The 27,258-nt window shown below is 41.0% G+C and overlaps 2 protein-coding genes across 6 annotated transcripts in view; both read left to right on the top strand.

Moving 5' to 3' along the window:
- The window catches only part of HEATR5B (HEAT repeat containing 5B), a 56,876-nt gene extending 40,561 nt beyond the window's left edge, over positions 1-16,315 (top strand). For both annotated transcript variants that reach the window (XM_066315921.1, XM_066315922.1), the window contains 8 exons: positions 80-340; positions 1,282-1,409; positions 1,596-1,740; positions 6,238-6,507; positions 8,287-8,511; positions 10,456-10,607; positions 13,569-13,782; positions 15,372-16,315. In XM_066315921.1, coding sequence (XP_066172018.1) covers positions 80-340; positions 1,282-1,409; positions 1,596-1,740; positions 6,238-6,507; positions 8,287-8,511; positions 10,456-10,607; positions 13,569-13,782; positions 15,372-15,676 — 1,700 coding nt within the window. In that variant the 3' untranslated portion in view covers positions 15,677-16,315. The remainder of the gene's footprint in view (positions 1-79; positions 341-1,281; positions 1,410-1,595; positions 1,741-6,237; positions 6,508-8,286; positions 8,512-10,455; positions 10,608-13,568; positions 13,783-15,371) is intronic.
- A 3,011-nt stretch (positions 16,316-19,326) lies between these two features.
- Positions 19,327-27,258, top strand: part of STRN (striatin) — a 63,059-nt gene continuing 55,127 nt past the window's right edge. For 3 of the 4 annotated variants that reach the window (XM_066315923.1, XM_066315925.1, XM_066315926.1), the window contains exon 1: positions 19,327-19,763. In XM_066315923.1, coding sequence (XP_066172020.1) covers positions 19,458-19,763 — 306 coding nt within the window. In that variant the 5' untranslated portion in view covers positions 19,327-19,457. The remainder of the gene's footprint in view (positions 19,764-27,258) is intronic. The other variant, XM_066315924.1, reaches the window with a different exon arrangement.

Here is a 27,258-nt window from a genome sequence, read left to right on the forward strand (position 1 = left end):
GATGAATTTAGGGTGCATGCTTTTTATCTGTTACTTGCAGAGAACTTCAGAATTTACCTTTGATTTGTTAATTTAACAGGAGGAGCATTTTACACTCCAGAAACTATTGACACAGCCAGACTGCATTACCGAAACTCCTGGGCTCCCATACTACATGCAGTGGCACTTTGGCTAAACAGTACAGGATTTAATGTGTCAGAGTCAACAGAAGAGACTGCTGCAGCAATGCCCAATTCTCAGAAACGTGCTACATCCATTATGTTAAACCAGGCACCTGGAACTCCGCCTACCACTAAGTCTTTGCCAGAGATCAACAAAGATCGAATGCACTTAATTTTGGGTAAGAGTTACAAGTGTAGAATTCAGTCGTAGCACGTTGATGGTATGAAATGCTGTGAAAATGAGAAAAGATGCTTTCCTTGAAATCTGTGAAGTTTAAAATTCCTTACATGTCTGGACAGTAAAGTTTTGAAAATCTGTGTCTCATCCTCCCTCTCATCTCTCTGCCTTCAGTGTTCCTCGTAGCTTTGATGGAATATTTGTCAGTGGGGTTATTGTGATGTATGTAATTGAATAAAATGAGTAGGAACTGTTCTATACTGTAGTATAATGCAGATGATACAAAATGTCATGCTTCAAAGACACAAAAGCTGTGAGGTTAATTAAAATACACACCCCTATAAAAACACTGCTTAGTAGAGACTGATACTTGGCAAGTAACATGGAGTAACTTTTGCATCAGTTTTTCATCTGAGTAGCATTCACTGTTTTCCTTTGTTGTTGCCTAACAACAAAGTGGTGGATGTAATATCTTATTCTGAGGAATGCCAGCAGTTTGCTGAGATATAGACATTTAAGTCTGGAATTAAGTGCCATGTGTATAAGACAAATATTGTGTGATTTTTGGAGTTTAACTTAATTTCATTTGTCTTCACATTTAAAGGAGTTCAAGAAAATGAAACTCAGTTTACAACTGAAGGATTCATATCTCTGGCTTACAGATCTTTAGACCAAAGTATGGATTTCTGTTCAGTAATCTTAAATTGCTTATTGTCACTATGTATTATTTATCCTGCAAAATTTTGGGGAAGACATGATGCAGAAGAGGAAACAATTACAATTCTTCTGCAAAGACTTTCTTTTAATTGAAAGGAAGAAGAATTGAGAAAAACAGCTATCTTTCTAAAGTTGTTAAGAACTTGCTATACTTACAAAAAATTTAAGAAGAAAACTTCATTTTATGATGATATGAACATTCTTTTTAATGGTTGCTCTTTTCAGGTGTTAGTATACAGTTTCTGTGTTCCCCAAGACCAGAAGAACCTGTAGAGCATGTTACATCTTGCTTACAAGCACTGCATACTTTATTAGATTCCCCTTGTGCCAGGATCCATATTGCAGAGGATCAGGTAATGTATGAGCATGTTGTAACAATCAGCTTCTTTTATGTCTTGGTCTTTCGTCTGTAATGATTACAAGAACTGTAATTATTTTTTGTGTGAGAAACGTATTTGTTCATCAAAAGCAAGTGACATAACAATTAGGAATTATTTAGTCCTAATTAGTGTTTTTCTATGTGTTTTGTTTCACTGCAGCTCCTTGGTGTTGAACTCTTGAGTGTGCTTCACCGACTCCTCCTGACCTGGGATCCTCCTTCAGTCCAGCTACTGGTTACAGGAGTTGTCCAGCAGATAGTAAGAGCAGCTCAAGATTATTTGCAGGAAAAAAGGAACACGCTAAGTAAGATTCTGAAAACACAGCTTGCTTTGCAGAGTAAATAAGCAACAGGTTTTCATATTGGGAAAGGAACTCAGTTGCATCAGAGTATGGTTACACTGAGGAGGAAAATGTGTGTATTCCACAGATAATTTTGATTGTGTTCATAAATGCCTGCTGATTTCTTAACTCTTGTAAAGTGTATTTTTTCCTCTAATCATTCTCATTTCATGTCATGATTTTCATTCATTTTTCTGGAGAAATAGCGGTGCAAGTTATACCCAGCATGCCCCTTATTCATACCTTGTTCAGTTTCCATAATATTTCTCTACTGACTGCCTCCTTAGCACTTCGTTTACCTTTTTTCTGAAGTTTAGTGGTTTAGCCACCAGTACAATGGTATTGTGGCGTGTCTCTGGCACCACTGACATTCACGAGGTGAGGGAACTGCTCCTGAAACCAGTATAAAAAGTTACCTGCTCAGGAGATCCTGCCAGGAAGTGGAGCAGACTTGCACCAGGGTTCTTACTTCCCTGACATTCAGGGCACTCAGGGTGTGTCAGCTGCCAGGAGCTCTGGGAACAGGGTGTGCAACAGGAGCAAGGCAGTTGGCATGGAAAGGCATGCTCATGCTGCCCAGAAGTGCTGCTCAAGACTGTACAGGACTGCTGGAGTCAGCATAATGATGGTAGTGACATACAACAACACAGTCTGCTGACTGAGGGACAGCCACCTCTGCTCATCAGAGGCCTAATGACCTGGTTTGAAATTCAGATGAAAATGCTGATGTACCTGTGCTCCAGAGGCTTGTCTGTGCAGCCAGGGCTGGAAGTGACTCTGGTCTCACCTGTGAGATGTGAAGGAAATGCTTGTGAAGGTGAGCAGACTCTGTGGTGTCAGGAAAGGTAAATAGAGGAATGAAATGTTCTGCACAGAGGTCCTGCACATGCAGGAGCTGAAGTCTCATGTTTCCCAGGAGAGACAGCCATAGGCTGTGCTGGAATATGGCCCTGGAGGATGATGCTTACATGAAGGTGGCAGCTGCAATACTGTGGCTTTGAGCAGCAAAAGGCTCTATCTCGAGATATCCAGCTGGAGAACACTGTGGAGATCTGGCTAGAGAAGAGGAGCCAGCTGTCCTGCTTTGACAGGAACTGATAACACTAAAAGGAAGTAAAGGCTGATAGCAGTCAGGAGCCACAGGCTGCCTAATCAAGAAGGGGAGGTGAATGAAGCCATGTTCAACCAACCCAAAGAAGCATTCCAGTCAAGCTATGGGAGCCTCATGAGAGGCTTTTACTATCCAGTCATGTGCTGGAAGGGTGACACTTCTGGAGGCTAATGCTCAGAAGTGTACAAAGCACAGACTTTTTCAGTCCAGATGCTGGACAGTCCAAATAAAGGTGGGGCTCAGTGGGTTTGCTCTGCACTTATACAGAAGAAATTATTATGAAGGTTTGTGGTAGGTCTGGCTGTACCACATGTGATAGTGGAGGTCATAATTTCAATGGAAAGAAAGAAAATAAGCAGCAGGGCAAAAGCTTTGGCCTGACTTGGCAGACTTTGTCTTGTGTGGGGAGCTTGTAGATGAGATCTTGTGGTAAGCTTTCCTGAAGGGCAAAGGAAACAGGGATCATACATCTTTGGTGACAAAATAAAGCTCATTCACAATGATGATGGCAGGACGCTTACTTGGCTGAACAGGTACTTTTGACTGAGCTCAAATGTGACATGAAAGTGTATGGATGTTGGAAATAGGGACAAGCTGCCAAGGAAGACTACTGAAGACTTTGTGGGTATGGAGCAGTGGAACTGGGAAAGCACAGTTTAGGTGGAGCTGAGACTGATGATGGACGTCCAGTGTGACAAGAACAACTTTTATAGGTAGGTTGTCAGCAGAAGAAATTTGGACCTGCTGCTGAATGGATTGGGTGATCTAATGCAAAACACAATAGAGCAAAAACGAAGGCACTGTTATCTTCTTTGCTTACTCCTCCTGTGTCTGTGTCTAATGAGCAAGCCTAGGGGAGAGCAATGCTAGCTACAGCAGGTGAGCATCCAGCTGGGGACTGCTCACAAAGAAGCCAGCCATACCCTGGCACCAGATGGGATGCATCTGAGGGAGCTGGCTGATGACATGCTAAGTTTGTTGTAGTCATCTTTGAAAAGCTGTGATGCTGAAGAAGGCTTTCCAATGAATGGCAAAAATACTGTGACTAACTTTGAGTAAGATGTGAGGTGGAGTTTGAGTGACCTTGCCAGTAAGCCTGCTGTACTTGTTGAAAGGTTTTTGAATAAATTTCTTTTGAAACCACTTCTTAGTACATGAAGTAGAAGAATGTGATTTGAAATAGCACAGACTTACTGAGGGCAATTAATGTCTCATCACTCTCTGTGATGAAATAACTGGCTTTGGAGGTGGAGTGGTGGATATTGTTTGCTTAGACTTCTGCAAGGCTTTTGACCCAGTACTGTACAATATCATTGTCATGCTGGAGTGATGCAGACTGAAAAGTAGGAGAATGATTTGTTGGACTGCTGCGCTTGAATGGAGTTTAGTGATTCAAGTCTGACTGGCAACTGGTTGCAACTGGTGTTCTTTAGATCAGTGTTGGGCCTGCTACTGTTAAGCATGTAGGACAGATAGGAGAGAATGTACCCTCAGCAAATTTCTGGATGATACCAAACTAGACAAGTGGTGGGTGTGCTGGAGGGTGCTGCTGCCTTTTAGGGGAATTTCTGAACTGCAGATCTGAGAACCTGCTGAAGTTCTTTGCAAAGACAAATGCAAAATCCTGCATTTGGGATGGAATGTGCATTGGTGTAGGCTGATGGGCAGACAGATTGGATAGCAGATTTGCCAGATGAGGACTTGTGTGTGTGAATCTCTGGTGTGAAACCTATGCAAAGCTGATGACCCTGTTATTGGGCTGTGTTAGAAAAGTGTGGCCAGTGGATTAAAGATACGCTTACGAAGATGCATCTGGAGCAGTGTCTAGTTTTCTTCACCCTTCCTTCTCATTCTGAGTAAGACAGATGTTGACGAACGTGAAGGAAGTTCAGTGGAAGTCCACTAAGCTGCTTAGGGAGGTGAAGTGTGACCTGTGAGGAGAGGCTGAGAGAGCTGAACTTGGTCTGCAGAAGAGAGGGTTAATATGGGATAGAATAGCAATCCCCCTTCTTAGAGGAGATTTAAAGACAATGCCAATCCAGAGACTTCTGAAAGGCATGTGGTGGAAGGACAAGAAGCAATGGACACAAACTGCAGCAGTGGAAATCCAGATGGGATCCAAGGAAAAAGTAGTCACTGTGGAAGTGGTGAAGCCGTAGAACAGGTGCCCAGGGATGTGGTATCTCTATGCTTGGAGATACTCAAAACTTGACCAGCAGTCTGAAAGCTACTTTCTGAGGTACTTTAGGTAACCTTTTCCTTTTAAGAGACGGTCTCCCTGTTCAATCATCCCTTCACCATTTTTTAAAAAGTCTCATATAAGATGTACTGTTTCCATCTTTGGCTGGGTAAATTAGTTTCCGAGAGGCAACCTGACAAATACTTTGTTGATACCTGGTTACATTGGGTAGGTCTGCCAGGTTTTCTGTTACCTGAAAGAAGTGAAGTAAACCCTGGAGAATATTCTCTTATTAAGGAAAATTACTATCTTAATCTGTCACAATGTACTGTTGATTAAAAAAAAAAAAAAAAAACAAAAACAAAAAACCAAAAAAAACCTCAAAAGCCCCAACTGATAGCTTTTGCCCATTTTCCATGTAAAAACAGGGAGAAGATTTTGCTGGAACTTGAGGAACCAGCACAACTGAAAATGCAGGCTCTGTTCCTTCATATGAATTAATAGAATTGTTTACTGTCAGCCTAGTAAGCTGCTTTTTTCAGATTGATGAATGTGATAACAGTAGCAATCATTTAAATTCATAGGAGCTCTATAAGGGTAGTTCAGGCCAGCTTTGACTTACTGAATCTCTGTTGCTGTTTAATGGGAGAAGGAAAGACTGCAGCTGGCCAAGCTGCCATCAAAAGAGAGACTTTTTGAACTGAATACACTCAAATCATGAACTCAGACATAGAATCCTACAGTGCTTTTCTGTTCTCTTATTTCATAATCAATTTAAGCTAGAATAACATTTAGTCAGGGTGGAACATTAAATTAATAGCTATTAAATTAAAAAAAAAAAATCCTGGCTGTTTATTTGGCATTGATTGCTAATCAGTTTTAAGAGAAGCAAAATAATTAACTGTAGTTTTATTTTGTGCAAGACTACATTTGTTTTCTAGTTCCAGAATGATTTTTAGTAAGTATTGTTGCAATCACAATACTTCTAAGGCCTTTTAAACTCCTTTAAGTCATTCTAACTAAAATTTAGTCTGACATGAGCCATGTTTGTCCTCTCTTACTGTAAAGCCACTTTTTCTTCTTGGTTTTTAAATTCTTTGTGAAGAGTGTGTCAGGTAATCTTTGGTATGGGATCTTTACTGTCTCCTCAGACATTTCTGTGCTTTTTCAGATGAAGATGATAATGAGGAAAAAGAAAATCCTCTTGCTTTAGGAGAGGGAGGTGAGAGCGGTGGTCTCGTGCCTGGAAAATCTCTAGTCTTTGCAGCCATGGAATTGCTCATGTTTATCCTGGTACGACATATGCCCCATCTGAGTTCAAAAGTCTCGGACTCTCCAAGTCATGTTGCTGCCAAATCCCACCTCTCGGAGGAAGGTGCTCGTCTCGTGGCTGCCACTGTTAATATTCTGTCTGACCTGCCTTCCCTGTGTTCTCCAGCAGGTAAGGCGTTGTAACAGAGTCTGTGTGAGTGGTAGCACAGTGAGGATACGATGCTCAAAACAAACTGTAAATATATTGCTGTGCATGCTTCAGGGGCTATCTATTAATAAGTATTTTTAGGTGATTAACTAAATAAAAAATCAGGCTTTACCAGTGAGCAACATAAAGGAAATTTGAGTTTTAGTTTGCATGTGTGCTGCAGATTTGCTGTACCAATCTGATTTTATTGTTTTTTGCTCCCTTTTTTCGTGCTTTTGAAACCTTTTGGACAATTTTAGTCATATTGTTAAAGAACAGAGACATTTTGGAGATAATTAAATTCCTGAAAAGTTCGTGAAAAGCAGCAGCTGTATGAAAAGACAATCCTACTGAGGGAAAACCAGCACAATTCATCTGTAGTACATTTGGGCTTGCAGCCGTTGGCTGTCAGTCATTCTCAGTGTGATTATAAACTAAATGGAGCTTTCTTCTGCCCAGGAAGACTGTCACAAAGGATGTGTGTAAGCTGGGATAATTGCACTGAGTGAAGTTCATGGGTAAAGGACACAATTACATGGGAAGCTGTGCTCTTTGACTTTTGCTTTTTGGAGAGAAAGTTGCTTAACTATTGTCTCAAGAATCTTCGGGAAGTTTCACCCAGTCATATAGATAAAGACATTTAAAGTTAGTCCCCTAATGAGACGCACTGCAAATAACATACTTAGACAAAGTTATGCTCAAAAGACAACATGGCCTGTCTTCAAACAAATTTGTGAATTTGTGTCTTGCACTTCTTTAAGGAGCAAGAGATTTTGAGTTGGAGTCATGCCCTGTTTTTATTTGATTCTTGTGGTGGTGGTGGTAGTGGTTTTGGTTGGTTGGTTTTTTGTGTGTGTGTGTGGGGTTGTTTGTTTGTTTGGTTCTTTTGGGGTTTTTTTTGTCAAGGTGATGAGAACAAGGGTGGGCAAAAAGAGTAACTGTTACTTCTGTGTTGCCTGGAGTGAGGGTGTTACTCCCGGTATTTGGCAAGTGTCCACTATAAGTGGCTCAGAAACTACTGTTAGTTTAAAGAGCAGCCCCTTCCTGTTATAATTGTTCAACTTCATGTATTTATCCTCACAGTATTCCCAGAAGTAGAAAAATGGCAGGAAAATTTGTATTTCCACAGATGTAGGAATATGAAGCATAGAAGAGATATAGAAAGAGGCTTGACTTGATTTTGCATGCCTAAACCAAACAGCCCTCTTGTTTCATTCCTGTAGGGGTTTAAAGTGTGCATGTGTTATTGAAACTCCTACAGCCTTGGTCCAGGATTTGAGACACCCAAACAGCTTCCTTACTTTGCCTCTGGGGCTTGTACTGCACACCATCTTACTTGGAAAGTGCTGTAACTTAGTTTGGATACTTGTTTCCAGACCTCTTATTTTTGCTGTTCCTAAGACCCTACTGACATGTAGATCTTTTTTTTAAGGTACTTAGCAATCTGGATGACATACCATGTATCATGTGCCATGCAGGACAGAGCTTTAATAGCTAAATCATCATTTCTGAACTGACAGCAGTATTTCAATTGTTGGCTTGTATGACTTGTGTTATGATACACTTCAGTAGTACTGATGAATGAATCTGGTGATAAAATGTTGAAGGACACATATCACTTGTCACCTGAATTGCAGTTTATCTCACCTCCTTTGTCTTCAACCATACACATCCGTATTGGGAAACACAAAGAGCTTATCTACCACAGTTTAAAAATTCTATTTAATCTTGTTTTTTTCTTTTCTTTTTTTTTTTTTTTAGGGTGTATGACAGTCTTACCCACTATCCTGTTTCTGATAACAAGGGTATTGAAAGAAACAGCCGTAAAGTCAGCAGATAATCAGGTCCCACCTCCAGTCACTGCAGCTCTTCAAGGGATAAAAACTATTGTTACTCTTCCAACAGTCAAGACTGATGAAACTCAGAAACAATGGACAGGTCTTATCCGCAGCACTCTGGCGTCTATCTTGGAAGACTCTCAGCCTGGTAAGTTCTTTCCCAGTGCAGGAGTTAAAACTCAAGAAAAACTGATTTTCTGTAATGAAAAGACAAGTAGGATATCTGCCTGTAACTTAATGTAAGACCTGAACAAGCAAAACTCCTCAGTTGCTTAATAGATTTTGTTGAAGAAAAGCACAACATTTCATTTAACGAAGTAGTTGCATCTCAGGAGTTCTCACCTCAGATTTGTCCTTGTTTGGTCTCTTTTCTTTGACAGTGTTGGTCGTAACCTCCAGTGTGAAGTTTCCCCTTTTGCAATGCATCTGGCAGCCCCTGCCTCTCAGGTTTTATGCTGGCACAAGTCATTTAGTCTTAATAACAGTCAGTGTTGAAGTGAGTGAGTGGGAAGACAGCCACAGATAACTGTGGCAAGGTTCGTACTGGAGTAGGATACTCACAGCACTGTTAAAAGCTTTCTTTGGTGAGAAAGAAATCCTGGCAAAAAAATCCCTGTTACTCACCAGCACAATGGCTACTGTCTCTTCGGAGAACTGCAGACAACCTCTTATGGTTCACATATGTGTTTTGCCTTGCCCTTCAAAAAGTGAAAAAGATGTACAGTCTTACTTAGCTGCATAGTTAGCAAAAGAGAGACACAAAGATTTTCCATTTGCATAGTGGTAGTCAGCAAGAAAAACATCCCATTACATTGCCAAGGAGCCATTTGTGGAGAGTGAAGAGAGGCTTGAATGGAGTTACTCATGTGAGAGATGGGGAAAGAGGAGGTAATTGCAAATGATTCTGAAATGTCCAAAGGGGGAAGACCACTAGGTTTGTGTTAACCAAGCCAAACTTCTAATTTGATTTGTCACATCAGCTCTTGTTTTCCAGCCTTTAGTTACTGTAGAGATTTCACAGGCCCTCTTCCCAGAAACATCACTGGCTGGAGGCCTTTTTGCAAGCTTCAGAAATTTTTCTTGGTTCCTTGCAAGAGGAATGTTTTCCTTTCCAATCTTCTGTGAAGTGTGGTAGATCACACACACAAAAATCTAAGCAAGGTCCACTGCATTCAGTTTCAAGCCTCATCATTCAATGAAATTTAAGCAATGTAAATTTAATATAGTTTAAATAATGAAAAAAAAATTGTCACTTAAAATCTTAGAGTAGTTTTTTGAAGTGAGGTTTCACATTATGGCCAAGCCAGTTGAATAACCAGCTGACATCTGTAAAGGGCAGTCATGCTGTTTTTCTTTTTTGCTGACTTTATATATGCTGTTTCTTTGTGCCTCTCAGGGGAGAGCAGAACCAATGTGGCCAACCAGACCAGCAGAACAGTGCTTTTAATATATATTATAATAGTTTATATATAAGTATACCTATTTTTGTTCCTGTTGTGAATTTATTAATGAGATCTGTGAAGACAGAGCTTATGCAAGAAGAAAAAAGCAACAATAGCAAATACAGGCTATTTGAAAAGCAAGAAAGGTTAAAGCAGGACTGTTTTTATTAGTGACAGTTGCTTTCAGATCATCTAGTCTGTTCTGTGAAACCTCATGTTGAGTAAAAGTTGTTGCCATGCTGGATATCTATTTCTTACTCTGCTGTATCAGTTGAAGATAATTTTAAAAAGTGAAGTAGACCTTTAATGGGGAAAGGATCTAAAAATATGTTTTTTCCTCTTGTTTCCACACTGAAAACAAAAAGCGTGACTTGGTCTGAGAAAGTGTTGGTGATGATGTTTTCCTTTATTCATAAGTTTGAGAAAGATTGACTTACTTTATTGAAACAACTATTTAAAATATAGTTGCTCAGATTTTTGTCAGTCACAGTGAATAATGATAATGTAATAAGTAAATGTGTGTCCAGTTGCAAATAATTTCAAGTACATATATTTCCTCTTTGTGAGTTTATCTGTGTTCATGGGCTTTTACTAAAAATGCTAAAGCCTTTTTGGAATAAGCTAACAGCATGTTTGGTTTTGTTTTTCAGAAGCCTCTAAACCTCTTCTTGATGAAGTAAGCATACTTACAGCTATTGCTCTCTTCCTCTGGTCAGCAAGCACTGAAATAATTGGAGTGCAGTCTTTACAAAATGGATGTATGAACAGATTTAGAAGTGCATTGAATTCTTCTGATCCTTGGGTAAGATCATGTTATAGGAATGTGAGTGATATGCAGCCAGCAAAAACTAATTGTGATATATTTAACACATTTCCTGGATGTTTTGTGATGCCTTTACTTCAGGGACAGATACTGCTGTCAAGCTAAGTAGAATTTTCAACAATACATTATTGAAACTCATGAGCAAAATAACCCAAACTTAGTGCTTCTAGATAAAGTGTTCATGGCCTTGTGCCAGGTTCTTGGCTTCAGCTTTTTAAAAGACAAAACCAGTCTTTGATAGATGAAGTTTTATCAGATGAAAAGGTATGTTACCGTAGAGGGGTGACATTTTTAAATTTGTGTTGATCTTTTATAATACAAACTAACTGTTTTTTCCATAGATAAAATGACAGCCCACATTTCTGATCAATTTTGTATTTGTTCGTGCAAAACCTGTGCTTATTTTGTGTGTTCATACAAAACTCTGTGAGCAGAAATACAATTTTGTGGCACCATCAGAACATCTACACATCATGATTCATTTGTCTCATTATTTCACTTCTGCCCTTTGGCTTGCCTTTGTGAAATGACTTCTGAATTATTTTGTCACTGAAGAGGAAAGTTAAAAAGTTGTAGACTGACTTGGTGTAAGCAGGCTAATGCGCTATATGATTAGTTCAGCTTAACTTTTCCAGCCATGTATGTATCAGTTTGAGTGGATGTACAAATCTGCAAGTGGATGTACAAATCTACAAATCTGAGGAGAAAAATCTATGATGTTTCCACAAGGAAACACTGTAGAGATTCCTGAGAACAAAAACACGCAAAAAATGTGGATGTGTTTAGGGTCACGGTGAGGCATTTAAAATTCCTGTTTAAACTGATAATTCTCCATAGCAGGGCAGGTGTTTTTCAGCATGAACACAAAATCCAGTTGATTCTGAAGCCTGACTCTGGATGGAAAGCTGCTTAGAATTTTATTGTGTGAATGGAAATGTCAGTTGCATTAAGCAAAACTTTTATGTCGTACTCTCTCTCAGCTCTGTACAAACACATGAACAGTGAGAGAGAGCTGTCTCTCGCCCACTACCCTGCTGGAAAGCTGCCAGTCAGCTGGAACTTACCACTATTTTTGTAACACACAGAGCAAGTTTGGACAGCAGCCAGATGGTGTCCACTCTCTTCTCACCGATGTGCAGAGCATATACTCTGTAATACTCGTTGTGTGCTCATTCTGGCTTTTTAAATGTAAAATACTCCTTGGTGCAGTCGGTAGTGAGACACCTGTTTGTAATAGAAGCATGGTTGTGATTGTACTAAGTGCATTGAAGCGATTAAGGAGAAGACTCTTCCAAAGAAACTACTGATGGCTTAAAAGAAATACAGGAGTATTTTTGAAACTGTTACCACATGAAAAGGTCAAATTTCATGTATAGTAATAACCAGAAGTCTGGTGAGCTCAATTCTCTTTTGCTCCAACAAGATAACTCAGTTGAGAGACCCAAGTGTTTCAATGCTATTGGGCAAGTTTTGCATGAGAGTGTGACTCTTATGCTTTGAAGAAGCTCTGATTTTACCTTTCAGAAGTTTTTGTAGCCTTCCATGAATGCACAATAGTCCAAAGTTTTATATTACACAGATAAAAGGAAAAAAGCTTGGATGAAATTCTGCCGTCAGATGCAGTCATAAAACTCTTTTGAAATATGGCTGCATTAAAGAAAATAGTTTTACTCCTTATTTCAAAGGCTAATCTAATCATCTTTAACAGCTAATAAGGAATAAAGTTTAAAGAAAGATAGAAAGAGAGGAGAATTATTTGTAACAGTATGGAGAGACAGAGGTAAAATTTGTTGAAAAGGTCAAAGATGGTGGTGACTAAGGTGTTAAGGAAAAGTGCTCTTCTGTGGAGCTCTGTTATAAAGCATATAAATGATATGAGAAGTGTTATTATTTCTGACCTTAAATATTGTATAGAAATCCTGCAGCTGTATACCACTGAATTAACAGTAATATGAGCTGCTAACTTGTATTTTCTTACCAGTAGTTTTTACGATCTATGATTTTTATTCGATATTTTTATTTATTTATATATCTATGTTTCCAGTAATCCCTGGATCTCATCACAGATCATTTTGTGCAATAGTACTTCCTCTAGAACATTTCTGTTCAGCATGTGCTTGATAATTCATCCTGTTAGGACTTGAGTGTAGTTAGAAAACACGTGCCATGTTTTATCCTCACATTTGTTGTGAGGCTTCACCTTTCAAAAATTCTGGGTTACTTATGTGGGATTTTGGAGGAAGATCTTTGCATGGCCCAAAAAATGCTTTCATAAATTCATCTGAACAGGATCATCAGTGAGTCATTTTCCCAAACCATGGCTTTAGTAATCTCTGCTTTCCACAGAGAGGGAAGAAGATAAAAAATAAAATAGAAGGACAAGGAGAGCATTCTGTGATCACTCATAGTATGGCTCACATATAGTCCTGGGCTACTAGCAGCACAAAATGGAAAATAAGAAGCAAGGATGGACAGGCCTGACACTTTTGGCTGCAGCCTTGTCTTGTTTTAGAACAATAAGATCACTTTGTTCTGAGTCATTTTTATGGGCTATGTTGCCCTTCTGGAATTGGAATAGCATATCACGATTTTGAAGATTAAGCTACTATTAGAGCTGGTAGTTCTGAGGCTTAAAGATGTAGTTTACTGTGGACTGGTGTGACTGACTTGTATGATATTAACTATGCCTTTATTTTCTCAGAGTTTATATTGTTACTGCTACTTAGTACCTGCATATTCTTTCTAATTTGCCTTCCTTTTATTGAACACTGGGCTAATAATGTTTTATTAGATGGGCTGTGTTCCTGCTTTCCTCTTACTTAGTATGTTTCCTTCCCATTTAGTAGTCTCTTTTTGTTTTTTCAGTCAGAGATAGAGTTTATTAATTCCCGTAGTTAACAAATAACTTTGAGGTCAATGTATTTATCTTGATTTGATTAGGTTCAAGCCAAGTGTTACCAGCTTCTGCTTTCTGTGTTCCAACACACCAACCGTGCCCTGTCAACTCCATATATTCATTCCTTGGCCCCTATCATGGTTGAGAAGTTGAAAGCTGTGGAAAGGAGCCGTCCGAACAACAGTCTGGAGCTTTTAGCAGTCCAGGAAGGAATTAAAGTCCTTGAAACATTGGTTGCCCTTGGTGAGGAGCAGAATAGTAAGTATTCAAGTTTTCTAGAGGAATGAGTAATTCTAAAATAGGATGTTGAACATCAGAAATGTCACAGTTAGGAACTTAATGGCATAGTCACAAATGGACTGTGTGCAGCATGCTTTTGTAATTCCAGCGCTAGAACTTCTATATACATGAACTTGCATAGCATATACAGTATGACATGCTGCAGCCTTTGCATTTCTGGTGATTGCAGGAAAAAATCTAAACATGAACTGCAGTAACAAGTGATATTCTTTTCTGTTTGGAAATTTGTATTTCATGCTGTTTAAATTTACTTTTTCTCATTGTTAACTTAAATGATTTTAGTAGACTTTTATCAGGTTGCTTCTGCTTTCTCAACAAGTCTCATCTAAAGAGCCCAAGAAATTGAACTGTACTGGTCAGAGTATCTTGACTGTAGATGAAGCAAGATTCACTAGATAGAATACATTACTTGTAGTTTATCTTTGAGTTAGTTATTCTTCAACTGAAACAATGTGCATTCTGAAGTCTTACTGTCTTTGACATTTGACTTGAAATGCTGAAAAAGTTCCTTGTAAAAATGCTACTGTTGGTTTTGGGTAGGGGTTTTTTGGTTGGTTTTTGTGTGCTTTTTTCCCCAACATACTCCTTGTTGGAGTTTCTATTTTTTGATAAAATATTAAATTTCTTGAACCTCATTCTGCTTCTGGAACAGTTGTTTGAAACACAAGTGAAATGAAAACTGAAGTAACTGAAACAAATGAGGAAACAGAACTGATTTTTTGCTGGCTGGAGACAATCACCCCATGAGTATGAATTAGTCAGAACCTTCAAGGGAAAATAATTAATACTCTGGTAATCTAAAACAGTTTAGTTAAATGAGTTACCATTAATTTTAACTTCTTTGAGCTTAAAATGTACAATTACCAGGTTACTGGTACAATAACACAAAAGTGTACTTACATTCTTTGTAGATACAAAAACTTGTTGCTTAAGTTTAGCTGCCTTTTTATTCTCAGGGTCAACTCTCTTGATCCCTTTGCCATTTTGGGGTGTGGCCTTACTCTAGGTTATGCTAGCTGAAGTATAGCTGCCCTGCTAGTTTTTTGATTAGGATCTCCCAGACCAATACAACATAAATAACAGGAAATGGCTGTTCCTGACTTCTTTATGAACACTTGCATACTGACACCAGTTCACTTATACTCTCTGGGGAAGTAGATACTCAGATTCAATTTAATAACATTTCTGTCTGCCTGAAAAGTGCTTTGAAATCCTTTAATATGATAGGCACTCTACATCTTACATTTTTTCATCAATGATCTGAAATCAGATGGGGCAAAAGCATCTCAAAATAACCATCAGGATCAACATGACTGTAATGAGCAATAATAGAAATCTTAAACCCAGTCCTGGTAAGACAGATTGGAGTGATCAAAGCGCAGGAAGCCATCTACATTTCAGTTATTTTAATTGGATAATTTTTTGATTACAGTTTCTAATGTCAGTTCTGAAAACAATGTTGCCCTTATCTATCTAGTAACTGATACTTTTTGTTTGTTTTTTTCATTCTCTGATGTGGTAATTACATTTTTTTCTTTCATTTTTAGGAGTACAGTTGCTTGCCCTTCTCGTTCCCACTCTGATCTCTTATTTACTGAATGAAAATGCCTTTGCGTCTGCAACTACAGCATCTAAGGATCTTCACGAGTTTGCACTTCAGAATCTGATGCACATTGGTCCACTTTACCCACATGCTTTCAAGACAGTAATGGGAGCTGCTCCTGAATTGAAAACACGTCTAGAAACTGCAGTCCGAGCAAGTCAGGCCAGCAAAGCAAAAGCAGCTGCTAGGCAACCACCACCCACAGTACATTCCACCCCGACAATTAAACTGAAAACTAGCTTTTTTTGAATTACTTTTATTATTTTTGGACCATTAAGTAGTCAGAAGCATTACATTATCCCTGCATACATGTCTAATTTTGTGTAATTTGTATGTGAAAGGCTGTCTAATGGAGCTTTGTATAATTACTTGAAATCCATGCATTACAAGGGAAGTGGTGTTACTAGTATTTGTATAGATTTTTAGGAAATTGTGATCATATTTATGAATTTCTGTTATAAATTATCCACAAAAAATTATTCTGTATCTAAATAGTTTTATTTATTTTTAAAAGGTATCTTAAACCCTCCAGTAGTTTTTGAAATCTGGTGATTGTTATCCTGCCATTGTGCCAACACACTAACACAGTGGGGATGGAGAGAAGAGGAAAAACTGTTATGAAGTACTTACCCTGAACCACGGGAAATTTGTAGTGCAGAAGTATGATTTTTTTTTTAAATATAGTAGGGAAAGGGACTTTGTAGATTGTTTCAGCTTGCATGAAAAAAACCCCAAAACCCCACAACAAAATAATTGAAAATATTCAGCCTTTTTTAAGGTGAATGATCAAGCATGCTGTCTTAATGAGTTGTCCTTATTTATGTGGTGTGTATCTCTTTCAAATCCGTTTCCATGCTTGAAAATGAATAAAGGATGCAAAGAATCTAATCCCCTATCTCTTCGAATATAAATTTTAAAGAATGCACTGGAAACTGAGTTTATAAAGAGAACTGCCTTCTATCTGCATTTTTGTAGGTGTAGATCTTGGCCCTTGTAAAGTGCTCTGTGTTTGCAGTCTCCCTGTTCTGCCAGCAACTGGTTGAATATGTGATGAGTCAGCGCTCTGCCCTTTGTCCAGACTCCTAGGTATTTAACCTTCCTGCTAGATTTTAGTTTCTGGATACATCATACCTGTAGTTCTTGCACAAGTTTGCAGGCAGAGGTACTGGAGCACTTTGCACTGTACTGACTCAGGAGGCACAACGCAAATGAGAGCCAGGCTCCTCCAGGTTTTCCTTCCCTTGCCAGGCGTTTTTTCAAAAGCAGGTGGCTCCCCTCACATCTAATGTGCAGATTTTGGGGCTCAGGGCTGAAGTGCTGTGCTAACCTTGCAGTGCACAGCCAGGGACTCCCAGTGTTTGTCTGCTGCCCGGCCTCGCCCTTCCTATTGGCAGAAGTGTGGAACCATATATTTTCTTGTGTATACAAGACTGGCTTACATGATTTTTTTGACACAGCTATTGAGTTTATGGGCTTTTGTAGGGATCTTTCTATACATTTTGCTTTATAGAGAGAAGTGACATAACCAGAGGTCTCCACACTCTGTATACTCTGTAAAGATTGTGTATTTCAGATGCAAACTTCAAATATAACAAAGGGATAGTAAATAGAATTGAATATGACTAATACCAGCTTAAAATATTTGTAAATCACTATTTTTGCATAGATACTTGCCTCTAGGCTTTTTATTTCCCTCTAAGACCTTATCTAATATCCCTTTGAGTACCTATGCAAAATGGTCAAGACAATGCTCTTTCGCCCTATGGTAAGTTGGCTGTGTGCAAAATACTTAACATAAAATCAGAAATGCTTTTATTTCACAGTGAATGCTTTATTACTAAAGTGAGGACACAACAAGTGGTGTGTACTCTAATATCTTTTTTGTTTTTCATAAAGATGTTAATCAAGTCTTGTTACGTTGTTCTACAGGAGTAAAGATATATGCAGAAGTAAAAACAAAGTGCTGTACACGAGAAGGAAAGTAACTTCATTAGTTTTTTCATCTTACTATGGGTAGTGGGAATTAAATTGATTTAAATACATCCCTTTCTAATTAGTCTTTCCAGCATTCTAAATCTATTTTACTTTGAAGAAGTTCTGAACCAGTTTAACATTTTGAAAGTATTAAGGAAATCTTCCAGTTCAAAATTCAACACAAACATTTTGCAAGTAAAACAGAAAACAAGTTTATAACCTGTTTTAGATTCCCTCCCCTCCACCAGGTAGTCTAGGAATTAATGACTTCTTGGAAAAAAATTGTCTGTAATCATGTTTTGTTCACCTTAAGTTTTATCTCAGCACTTTTTAAGTTTTGGTTAGGCTCTAGTTGACAAGATGTCTGAAAACTCAGACGGTGGGAGGGAAGTGTAAGAAGTCAGTAGAACAATAGAAAAAAGTTAGCAGAAGAGAAAATGGCACTAGATAGATGTAGAGAGATAGAGAAGGGAGAGATTTTCTTGTGTTTTGTGTGGCTGTCCACAACATGCACAACTCTCGTTTGTATACATCCTTCCGCAGTTTAGTCCTCGTTTGCTTCTCTGCTTGGTCCTGATACTAAAGTTATAATCATTGGTTTTACACAATATTTTGGCATCAAATTCCATTTGATTAAAAAAAAAAAATGAAGTAACTTGAAATGGCCGTAGTGCTTATTGTTGTTTGTCACTGTCCTTTTCATCTTTTTCTTTGTCAGTGGCCTTTTAAATGTGCTTTTTAGCGAAACTGTTTCCTCCGCTTCCCCTTCATCTTTCATCTTTCAGTCGCTATTTTCTGGGTGAACCTTGTTCAGCACGGGTTCCCGGCCGCGGGCCCCCCGATGACGCGCCTTGTCCCGTTTCCGCTCCCGTTCCCCGCTGCTCTCCTGGTGCTCTGTGTAAGCTTCCTCAGTGGCCTTCCTCAGAGACACTCCCCCGGCCACAGCTGCAGCTCGGCGGGCAGGGCTACGAAGCAGCGGCTGTGGTTTCGAGCAGCCAGAGAGAAACCGCAGCCGCTGCTCGCGAAGGCACAGCGGGGCGTTCCTGCTGCGACCGGGGCACCAAGGGCCCAAATGGCAGAAGCGGAGCGCGTCCCCAGCGCCCTCGGGAGCCTCATGGCACCGCCTTGGCGGCACACGGCATCTTTTACACGATGTAAAAAAGATCTTTTACACTATCTTTTACACGCCTGGCCCTCGGCACAGCCCGACGGAGCGGCGCGTTGGTCTGCCCTCAGCACGGCTCCGCTCGTGGGGCGCACATGGCGCGGAAAGGGCGCCCAGCTTCGCCGCTTGGTGCCATGGGGAGAGGCATTGCTGCCGGTATCATCCGCCCTCAGTGCCACAGGCTCCCGTTTTCCCTCTCTTCACGGAACAGGCAGCGTGGCAATTCGAACCAAAAATGTGTCGTTCTCTTTCCCAACACTGCAAACGATGTTCAAGAAACCCCTGCAGCCTTAGGCAGGGTTTCCAGCTTTTGGCAGGTTGAGGCCGAGCGCTGCTCAGAACAGAGACGAAGCAGAAAAGCCAGGGCTGCCAGGGCAGGGCCCGACCGGAGCACGGGGAGCTGCTGCGAGACGCCTGCCCTTCCCGTGTCCCTGGGGTGGGCTGTGGGGAAGCCCAAGCCGTTTAAATCCCGCTCGGAGGTGGAGGTGACCATTAACCTGTGCTCCCGCTGCAGGCACTGGACTGGCCCTGCCCTGCCCCTCCCGCCGGCTCCCTCGCCCCCGCCCAGCCGACTGGACCGCACGTGTCGACGCTGAGGCTCAGCGCTCCGAACGCCATCCCTGGAATTGCGGGCGGCGCGGGGAGAAGGCGGCGATCGGGGAATCCTCCCCGTCGTCCAGCGGAACTACATTTCCCAGGACGCCGCGCGGGGCGGCGGGGCGAATCGCTCGCCAGAGCTGTCTCTGCCGGGCCACCGTATCAAGCGGGCGGGGGCGGCTGTCAGGCGGTGACGGCGGGCGGGACGCGCCCAGGTTGTTGCTGCTGCTGCTGCTGCTGCTGCCGGGACGCGGCGGGAGCGGCGGCGGCGAGGCAGGCGGACCCGGCCCGGCCATGGACGAGCAAGCGGGGCCCGGCGTCTTCTTCAGCAACAACAACAACAACAACGCCCTCCTGCTGCCGCCGTCTGCGGGCGGGCCGGGGCTGGAGCCGGGCGAGGCGGCGGCAGCGGCGGCCGCGGCGGCGGCAGCAGGAGGAGGCGGCGGAGGAGGGGGAGTCTCAGCCTCCGGAGCCGCCGCGCCGCTCTCGGCGTCCCGGGCTCAGTACAGCGTGCCGGGCATCCTGCATTTCCTGCAGCACGAGTGGGGCCGCTTCGAAGCGGAGCGCGCCGAGTGGGAGGCAGAGCGGGCGGAGCTGCAGGTAACACCCGCGACCTTCCACCCCCCCACGCCCCCGGCTCCGGCGGCCGCTCCCGCTCCGTGTTCCCCGTCTCTACGCGGCTGGTGGGGAGCGGCCACCCTGGGCGCTGCCGCGGCTTGTCGTCTTCCCCGAGAGGGAGCGGCCACCCGCGCTGTTCGGCTGCCCCCGAGGGCGGCCGCCCCGAACCGCGGCCGGGCGGGGGGCGGGACGTGGCGGCCGGCCCGGCGGGGAGCGGGCCCTGCCCGGCCGGGAGCGGGCCCTGCGCCGCTCTCGCCGCCTCCCCGGAGTTCTCCGGATGCCCCTCGGGGTCGGCCGCCCTGACTTGTCACCAGTTTCATAACCCCTGTTAAAATCTGCCCCCGGCGAACTTGCGCGGCCCCGCTGTGCCGTGCTCCGCCGCTTGTGCCGCCCCGCCCTCGCAGGGCCGGGCCCGCGGGTCCGGCTGGATCCCCTTCGGTGCTATGGGGCACGTTATGTAGTGTTTTCGTTTGAAAAGCCATGGGGTTGATACGCTCATTAGTGCATGAAAGGACTGATAGTGATCTTGTGGTTTAAAGAACTTGTGAGCTGCTGGCCTAGAGCCATTGCTGTCAGATAGTTCAGTGATGGGCACGTTGCATTAATTCCAATAACAGTCGATAATGCAGCCTTCGTTCCTCTTTGGTGTTGTTTACAAGAAGATCCCTGTGTTAAATCTTAACGCTGGCCATGTTGCTACTAGCCCTGTTGGTTTTCATTTGGCCGTGTTTGAGACTGAAACGTCTATGGGTTTCCTTTTTAGGTCTCCTTTCTTTGTCTCTGTCTTCCTGTCCATCTCTTCTTTCTATGGCTTTCCTTGAAAGTGCGGGGTTTGTTAACAGAGTCTTGAGTCTCTTGATTTAGCAATGCAAACCACTTCTCAGTTTTTTTGGTTATTGGGTTGGGGTTTTTTTTGCCTATTTTTAAAATTTTGCTTTCTACAGTAACATCAGACAACTGCCCTGAGAAGAGTGGTTGATGTGACGTTCTTTAATGACAGTTACCTTGGAATTTGAACGAAGTGGTTATGAGAACAAGAGAGTAATTTTTATTTTAACTTCCATGATTCAGTGAGAAATTGGTTAGTAACTGAACCATATTTCTATTTACTACATCCAGTAAATACTGTGTAGAAAGTTACTAGCTTAGCTATGTATAGGAATAACCTCACGTGTTGTACATCTAGTGGAGGCCCATAAATATCTTGACATATTCATAGCTGATACAGATATCAAATATTGCTTTGGAGAAAAATACGTATTTTACAGGACCTAGGAAATTTTGCCAGTGCATTAAAAGTAATAACACTTATCATATTTATCGTATTGTTCAACAGCATGCCATCCTTCCTCCTCCCCTTGGTATCCCTCAAAAGCTTGGTGTTACGGGTTAGACAGGAGGAAAGAAATGGAGTATTTAGACTATTTGCAGAAGTCATGTATTATCAATGGCAGATAACCCCATCACAAGTTGTTTGCTTGAATGCCTTTGACTCTTGCCAAAACATCTCAATAAAGTTATAATTAGCTGTGGCTGGCATTGCCACAAGCTGTAACAGCATTTATCTGCTGCAGAGTCATGTTCAGGAAGGTGCAAAATTCTTGGCCATCTCTACAGACATCAGGCGTTAACGTCTGCTGTGACCATTTGCAGATGAATGTTCTTGGATCCATGTGAGAGGTTTGTGGTAGGGGTTCAGCAGCTACAGGGTGGCTTTTAGAAATTCTGCACCTGAAGCATGAGCAGTGTTAATTAAAGACCGAGTCTGTGCTCCTTCTGAAGCCTTTTGTTGGCCTGTATATTTGGAAATGTTTAACAGAATGATGGAAATTTGAGGTTGGACAGTTTCTGTCGACATAAAGGTGCAGTGCTCCTCATTGTACTATTATCCCATGCAAATTCCAGTGCCAGATTATCCATCTACTCTTGGGAGGCTGCGAGGCAAAGGACCTGTTTAGTATGATGATTATTTTTTTTTTCCTGTAATTCATTTAGTTTTTAAGAAGTCGACTTCTTTTTTTTTCTGGTTCCTTACCTGCCATGATATTGAAATACTTGGGATACCTTGTGCCACAATATTACTGTGATTGGCTTCTGCTCTGTAGTGGTTGGTTAGTTCCACTTCACCGTCTCTCAAAAAAACAGCTTGTAAGCCAGTCCCATTGCGATTTCCTGGCTTCCTTTTCTTCCTTTCTGGGCTTCTCTTTTTCTTATCCTTCTGAATAACTATGTGGAACTAAATGTGATGGTCAGGTAGAATACCTTTCTGTTGTGTTCTGTGGTGCTTGTTCAGGGGATACACACCCAAGCTCATAACATACGTGAGTTAGCAGGCCAGGCAGCTTAATCTGTTCTTAGTTACTGCCTTTCCAAGGTTTTTCTCCCTATCATTGCCTATATTTTGCTTTCCCTGTCAAATATTCATGTTTATTCTGATTTTCTAATTATTTTCCTTGAACCTTTTGAAATTATTGTTGCCTCTATTATATAATCTTCCTCATTCAAGGCAAAAGAGGACTTCAGTATTTATATCTATTCAAGCATCATTAGTAAGCTGTGTATATCAAATAAGAATGAAAACAGATTAATATGGGGTTCCCCTAGATGCTTATCTGCTGATTACATATTTAACTTTTAATGCTTGCTTTCTGTTTACAGTACTTTGACATCTGCAGATTGAAAAATTACCCTAAGAATAGACTTCTGTGATGCCCTGTGAAATAATTAACTAGGATGAATACTAACGTTAATAGTCTTCATTTAAGTATTCACAAACAGTGCTTTATGGCATTATAATCTCTTTTAATATCTTTTCAGAAATTAGTGATTTTCTTTTTCTTAAGTTCTTCTAACAGCTGCTTGGGAGAGTTGACATGACAGGGTTTCCTGTTCTGCGAGTTTTAAACTTCAGGGTTTTTTCATTCTGCATTTTTCTGGACTGACACAGAGACATTTCAGAGTTGTCATTATGTGTTGGACAAGCCCATCCGAAAATAGCAAAGGGTTTGATCAAATGCATGTGCAGGGCACTGAAATCCATATCTTTGCTTGAGGCAAGCAGAGGTTGAACTGCCTCCCATATTGGTGTCTTGCCTTAACCATACGTCTTCTGACTGGTTGGGAGTGACTGTCTCCCGAGGATGTTATTTCCCTTTTAATTAGCCATCTGTCACCCCTGGAGGGAGCAATGGGGACTCTGCCCCGGGGGCTGGGACCCCGCAGAGCCCAGCCCAGGGCTGCCAATGCACATCGTTTTCCCAGCGAGCAACAAGGCTGGATGAGCTTGGAAGGTGTGTGTGTGTGTGTGTGTGTGTGGCTTTTGTTTTGACTAGAAGTGTTGTCTTTGCAAGCAATGCATCATATGTTGCTGTAGAAAGTTCTGCTCCTGACAAACATTTTTCTGGCGAAAGTGCAGATTCGTGAACACTGATTTCACAAATGGTTGAAATTGCAGCAAACTGCTATGCTGTATGTGATTGTTTATGGACGACCCCCCATCCTGCTAAGGAATTTTCTAGCTTTTGTCCTCATCACTCCTGAAGTTTTCATTTGCTTTAACTAGTAACTTGTTTCTTTGGAGTAGTAGACTCCATACGAGTGGTGGGACCTGATAGCATTACATGAAAATTATTTTTCCTGGGTAAACTTTCCTTTGAAAAGGTTTGCAAGGAAATTAGGGAGAATGGGTGGATACAATGTGCTTGTTTCTACAGCTTTGTTAAAAATAGTCCTTGTAAGACAGTGCCAAAAGAACAAGAGAACACCACCCAAATGATAGGGAAAGAGATAATGAAACGAGAGAAAATGTGGTTAAATGATAGCAAACAGCTGTAATGGAAGGAATGTGATGGAAGTAATAGATAAGCACTTGAGATCGGGTGTGGAAGTCAGATTTAGTAATGTTAGCTCTCTGGGAGGGGGGTCACGGATGGGGATCTTGCCCCTTGCTGCTGCTTTTCTGCTGCAAGAGGCAGGCGATGAAACCAGGCATGCTACGGGGTACGAGTGTGTCCTTGGAGATAGACAAGTTAAAGTAATGAGGAGAAGGGGCAAATCAGACAGATGGCTGTGGCTATTTATAGTGTGGTTTAGGACATTTGTTACTTGATTCAGAAATTGTTGATATTTACAGTTTGTTGGCTTTTAGATAACGGTCCTCTTGTCGGATTAAATTTCTAGTTAGAAGTTGTTCTGATAGCTGGATAATCTGAAAACGTTGTCCAGAGAAAAAGTAATGAGCAGTGAGTTGGTGAAATGAGTTATTAAGTAAATGGAAAAGTCCTAGAGATACAGTTTGGCCAATAAAATAGAAGATAAATGCAGTTTAAAGAAGTTTTGCATTATATTTTCAAGCACGATGATGTGGGTCACATTTCTGAGGTTCTCAGTGAAAGTTGAATTGGCAGAAATGCTGTAAAAGTCTTCTGTAAAATATTTTTTCTCATAAGGCAGGTAGTACAAAAGAGACACCAGTGATTAATGTTACATACATTTCCACTTCAGAAAAGCAATAATTTCAACTTTATTGTTTTATATATATCAGATAAATCAAAAGAAAGGCAGAAGAAAGCAAGCCATGGTCACAATACAGAGGTCTTTTTATTTGGGAAAAATGATGCTGAATGGGCCTTGGTGACTACCAGATAGTCTCTCTCTCGCAAACTTTTTTGTTGCAAACTTTCTGTTTGCAAGATTCATGTGAAGCTAACTGTATTCTCCTCTATTTATATGCATGTTTGCCAGCTAACTCCAATATAATCATTGATATGCTGTCATGGCTTCTTTTATTTAAGCCAGGAGGACCAGTGAGAGTAAAGGCTCGGTGATTTTTAGAAATTCGGAAATTTGTAGAAGTAGAATGTAAGTACAAACTGGTGAGACAATGTTTTTGCAGGTCTGTACCTGGTTTTTATAGTTTTGATTTTTTTTTCTTTTTTGCATAATTGATCTGAAATAATTGATCCAGCATCAGATATTTCAGTTCTTCTCATATGGGTCAAACCTGTAATTTAGTTTAGGTGTAATAAAAATGTGTTTTTTAAATAGCCTAAATCCTTTAGGAAAATGCTGCTGTAAGTATTGATGTCCTGTGAACAGAGAGTTTTACAATGTTATATTATCTCCCTGTGGTCTTTAAGCCTTTCAGACACATTTAATGGAACGTTACACTTGCAAAAAGAAAAAGGCATTTTTCTGTTTTTCATGATTGAGCAAAAATGGAATAGATTACTGTGTTCCAGGTGGAAAACTTTGGTTTTCAGTGTCAGGTTAGCATATGGTGAAACATCCGAAGTGTCTTTATTAGTATTAGTGCACATTTTTAATGAAAGTGGTATATCTGTCCTACCCAAAATGTAGCCCTTCTTTTTCTATTGAGGGTCTTGGCTCATGGCAGTTTTATTGCATCAGAGATAATTAACTTGGCACTGTTTGAACAAGTTGCAAATATAACTTAGCCTTTATTGACGTTTCGGTAGACACGGAAACTTTATTGACTAATTTTAGAATGGTCTGTGTAAAATTCCCCAAGGAAGATCATGTGAATTGCCTGAGACTTTTGGTTCATCTTAGTTTAATGCTTAAAGAAGTAAGGCTGTGCAAATACCAAGCCTTAACTAAAACTGTTATCAATACACAGTGTTCTGAGAAAATAAGTATTGGTTAGTGTCATGTATTTGGCTTCACAAGGCTAGCAAGCCTTGTCAAGTTCTCATTTCTAAGTTTCTTAGTTAAAAAGTGGCAAAACCTGACTTTGAAGTAGATGACGGATTCGTATGTTTCAATTTTAAATGCTGAGAAATGCTTGGATACCTGAAAGAGTCCTTTGGAATAGTTTCATAGCGCTCAGAATCCAAGCTTAGCAGACAATAAACTAGAAATAAAAATACCCTAAAATGTGATAACAAAGGTTCATTTTAGTTTAGTGACCTGTTCCGTGTGGGCCTGTAGATGAACTTGCCCAGATGTTATTTTCCTATTTGAAAAAAGTTTGCAATATGCTCACTAATATTGTGTAGTTTTGAAAAACAGCCCAGTGATAAAGAAGTTAAATTAAAGATTGCAGTGTGGAAAGACTACATTTTTTCTGGTCTTAGCCAGGAATATGTTTCCCTTTAGTGCAGTCACATAGGGCATGATTGCAAAAGCATTGGAGCAAAAACGGCATGCATGATATTTGTATCCTAGCTTGTAAGCAGGAGATGAGAACAAATTCCCTTATCTTTGTTTCACTTGGTGCCCAAGTCAGTTCAGAGTGGTCATGCTTGCTTGAATACAAGGAGTAGCTGATCCAGGATATAGGAGTGAGGAGCAGAAGCGTGCCAATTGCTTCTGTAAATGCATGTATAGTCAAGTCTAGTTCACTCCTCTTTCTGTTACTGAAGCCAAATCTAAAAATCTCCTCCAGATTTTTTCTCCCTTGTCTTGCCATACCCCAAGTGATTCATTTAGCCTGTGAACTTCCATTGTCTGCTTAAATGTGGGCCATGAGTCTGTTTATCAGTTCGGGTGCTGACTGCTGTCGCTGCATTTCTGCCATTCTTGTACAGCAAGTGGAAAGGAATTTGAGCATTTGCAATTTAGACTCCAGCTCATAATATGTGATTATTTTGTGACATGCCATTGCAGTGTTGCTTATAGAGTTACATCATAGAATTAAAAGCTGAACTTCTTTTGTGCTTATATCGGTCTACGTGGCTTGTGCTCTTGGGTCAAAAAAAAGGGTTGATGTTCACCCCCTGAGTACGTGTACCACAGAAATGACTGGAGGTTTGGAAGAATGCTTATGAAGAATGATTAAATGAGGAGACTATACATTGCTTGGCAACAGTTTTGATGCTTACAATTGCTAGAACAGTGAAAGGCAGCACTGAAGAGAGGATAAAAGAAAGACTGACTGTCTGAACAGAGATCTGTGTAGTGAAACGCTTCAAACTGCGGAAAGCCAAGTCTTCCTGTTTTTGAGATGCCTAAGTTAGTAATCAAGGTATTGCTGGGTATAAATTGTGACTAAATTCTGGATCATTTAGTAGGAGTTTTTCAGTCTTATTGAATTAGTTTTTCAAACAGTGTTTTCTCTTTGAAAACCTTGTTTGAAAAACAGCGACAAAGAACGTAAGTAAATGGTATTTTCAGCCGTAGTTCTTTACTGTGAACTAAATCTTTGATTTCTTTTGGATAGCTTTTCTGGGTTTATCTCTGATGCTAGTTTAAGGACATCTCTGAGAAGTCCAACAAAAATAGGGTGCCAGCAGCAGACTGTGCTGTGCATTGGTCTCATGAGGTGCTATCATCCAGCATGAGGATATGAGGGCTAAATGGGATGAAGTACCTTCTGTGTGAGGTGAAGTTAAATATGCCTTGGTGCCTGCCAGTCGTTTCAGCCTGTGGTCTCACTTCAGTTTGGTGTTATCTTAAGTGGCTGCAGGAATTACAAAAGCTTCCTAGCCTCTCTTGGCACAGAGTGCTAGTAGGTGTG

Source organism: Sylvia atricapilla, chromosome 3, assembly GCF_009819655.1.
Source record: "Sylvia atricapilla isolate bSylAtr1 chromosome 3, bSylAtr1.pri, whole genome shotgun sequence".
NCBI lineage: Eukaryota > Metazoa > Chordata > Aves > Passeriformes > Sylviidae > Sylvia > Sylvia atricapilla.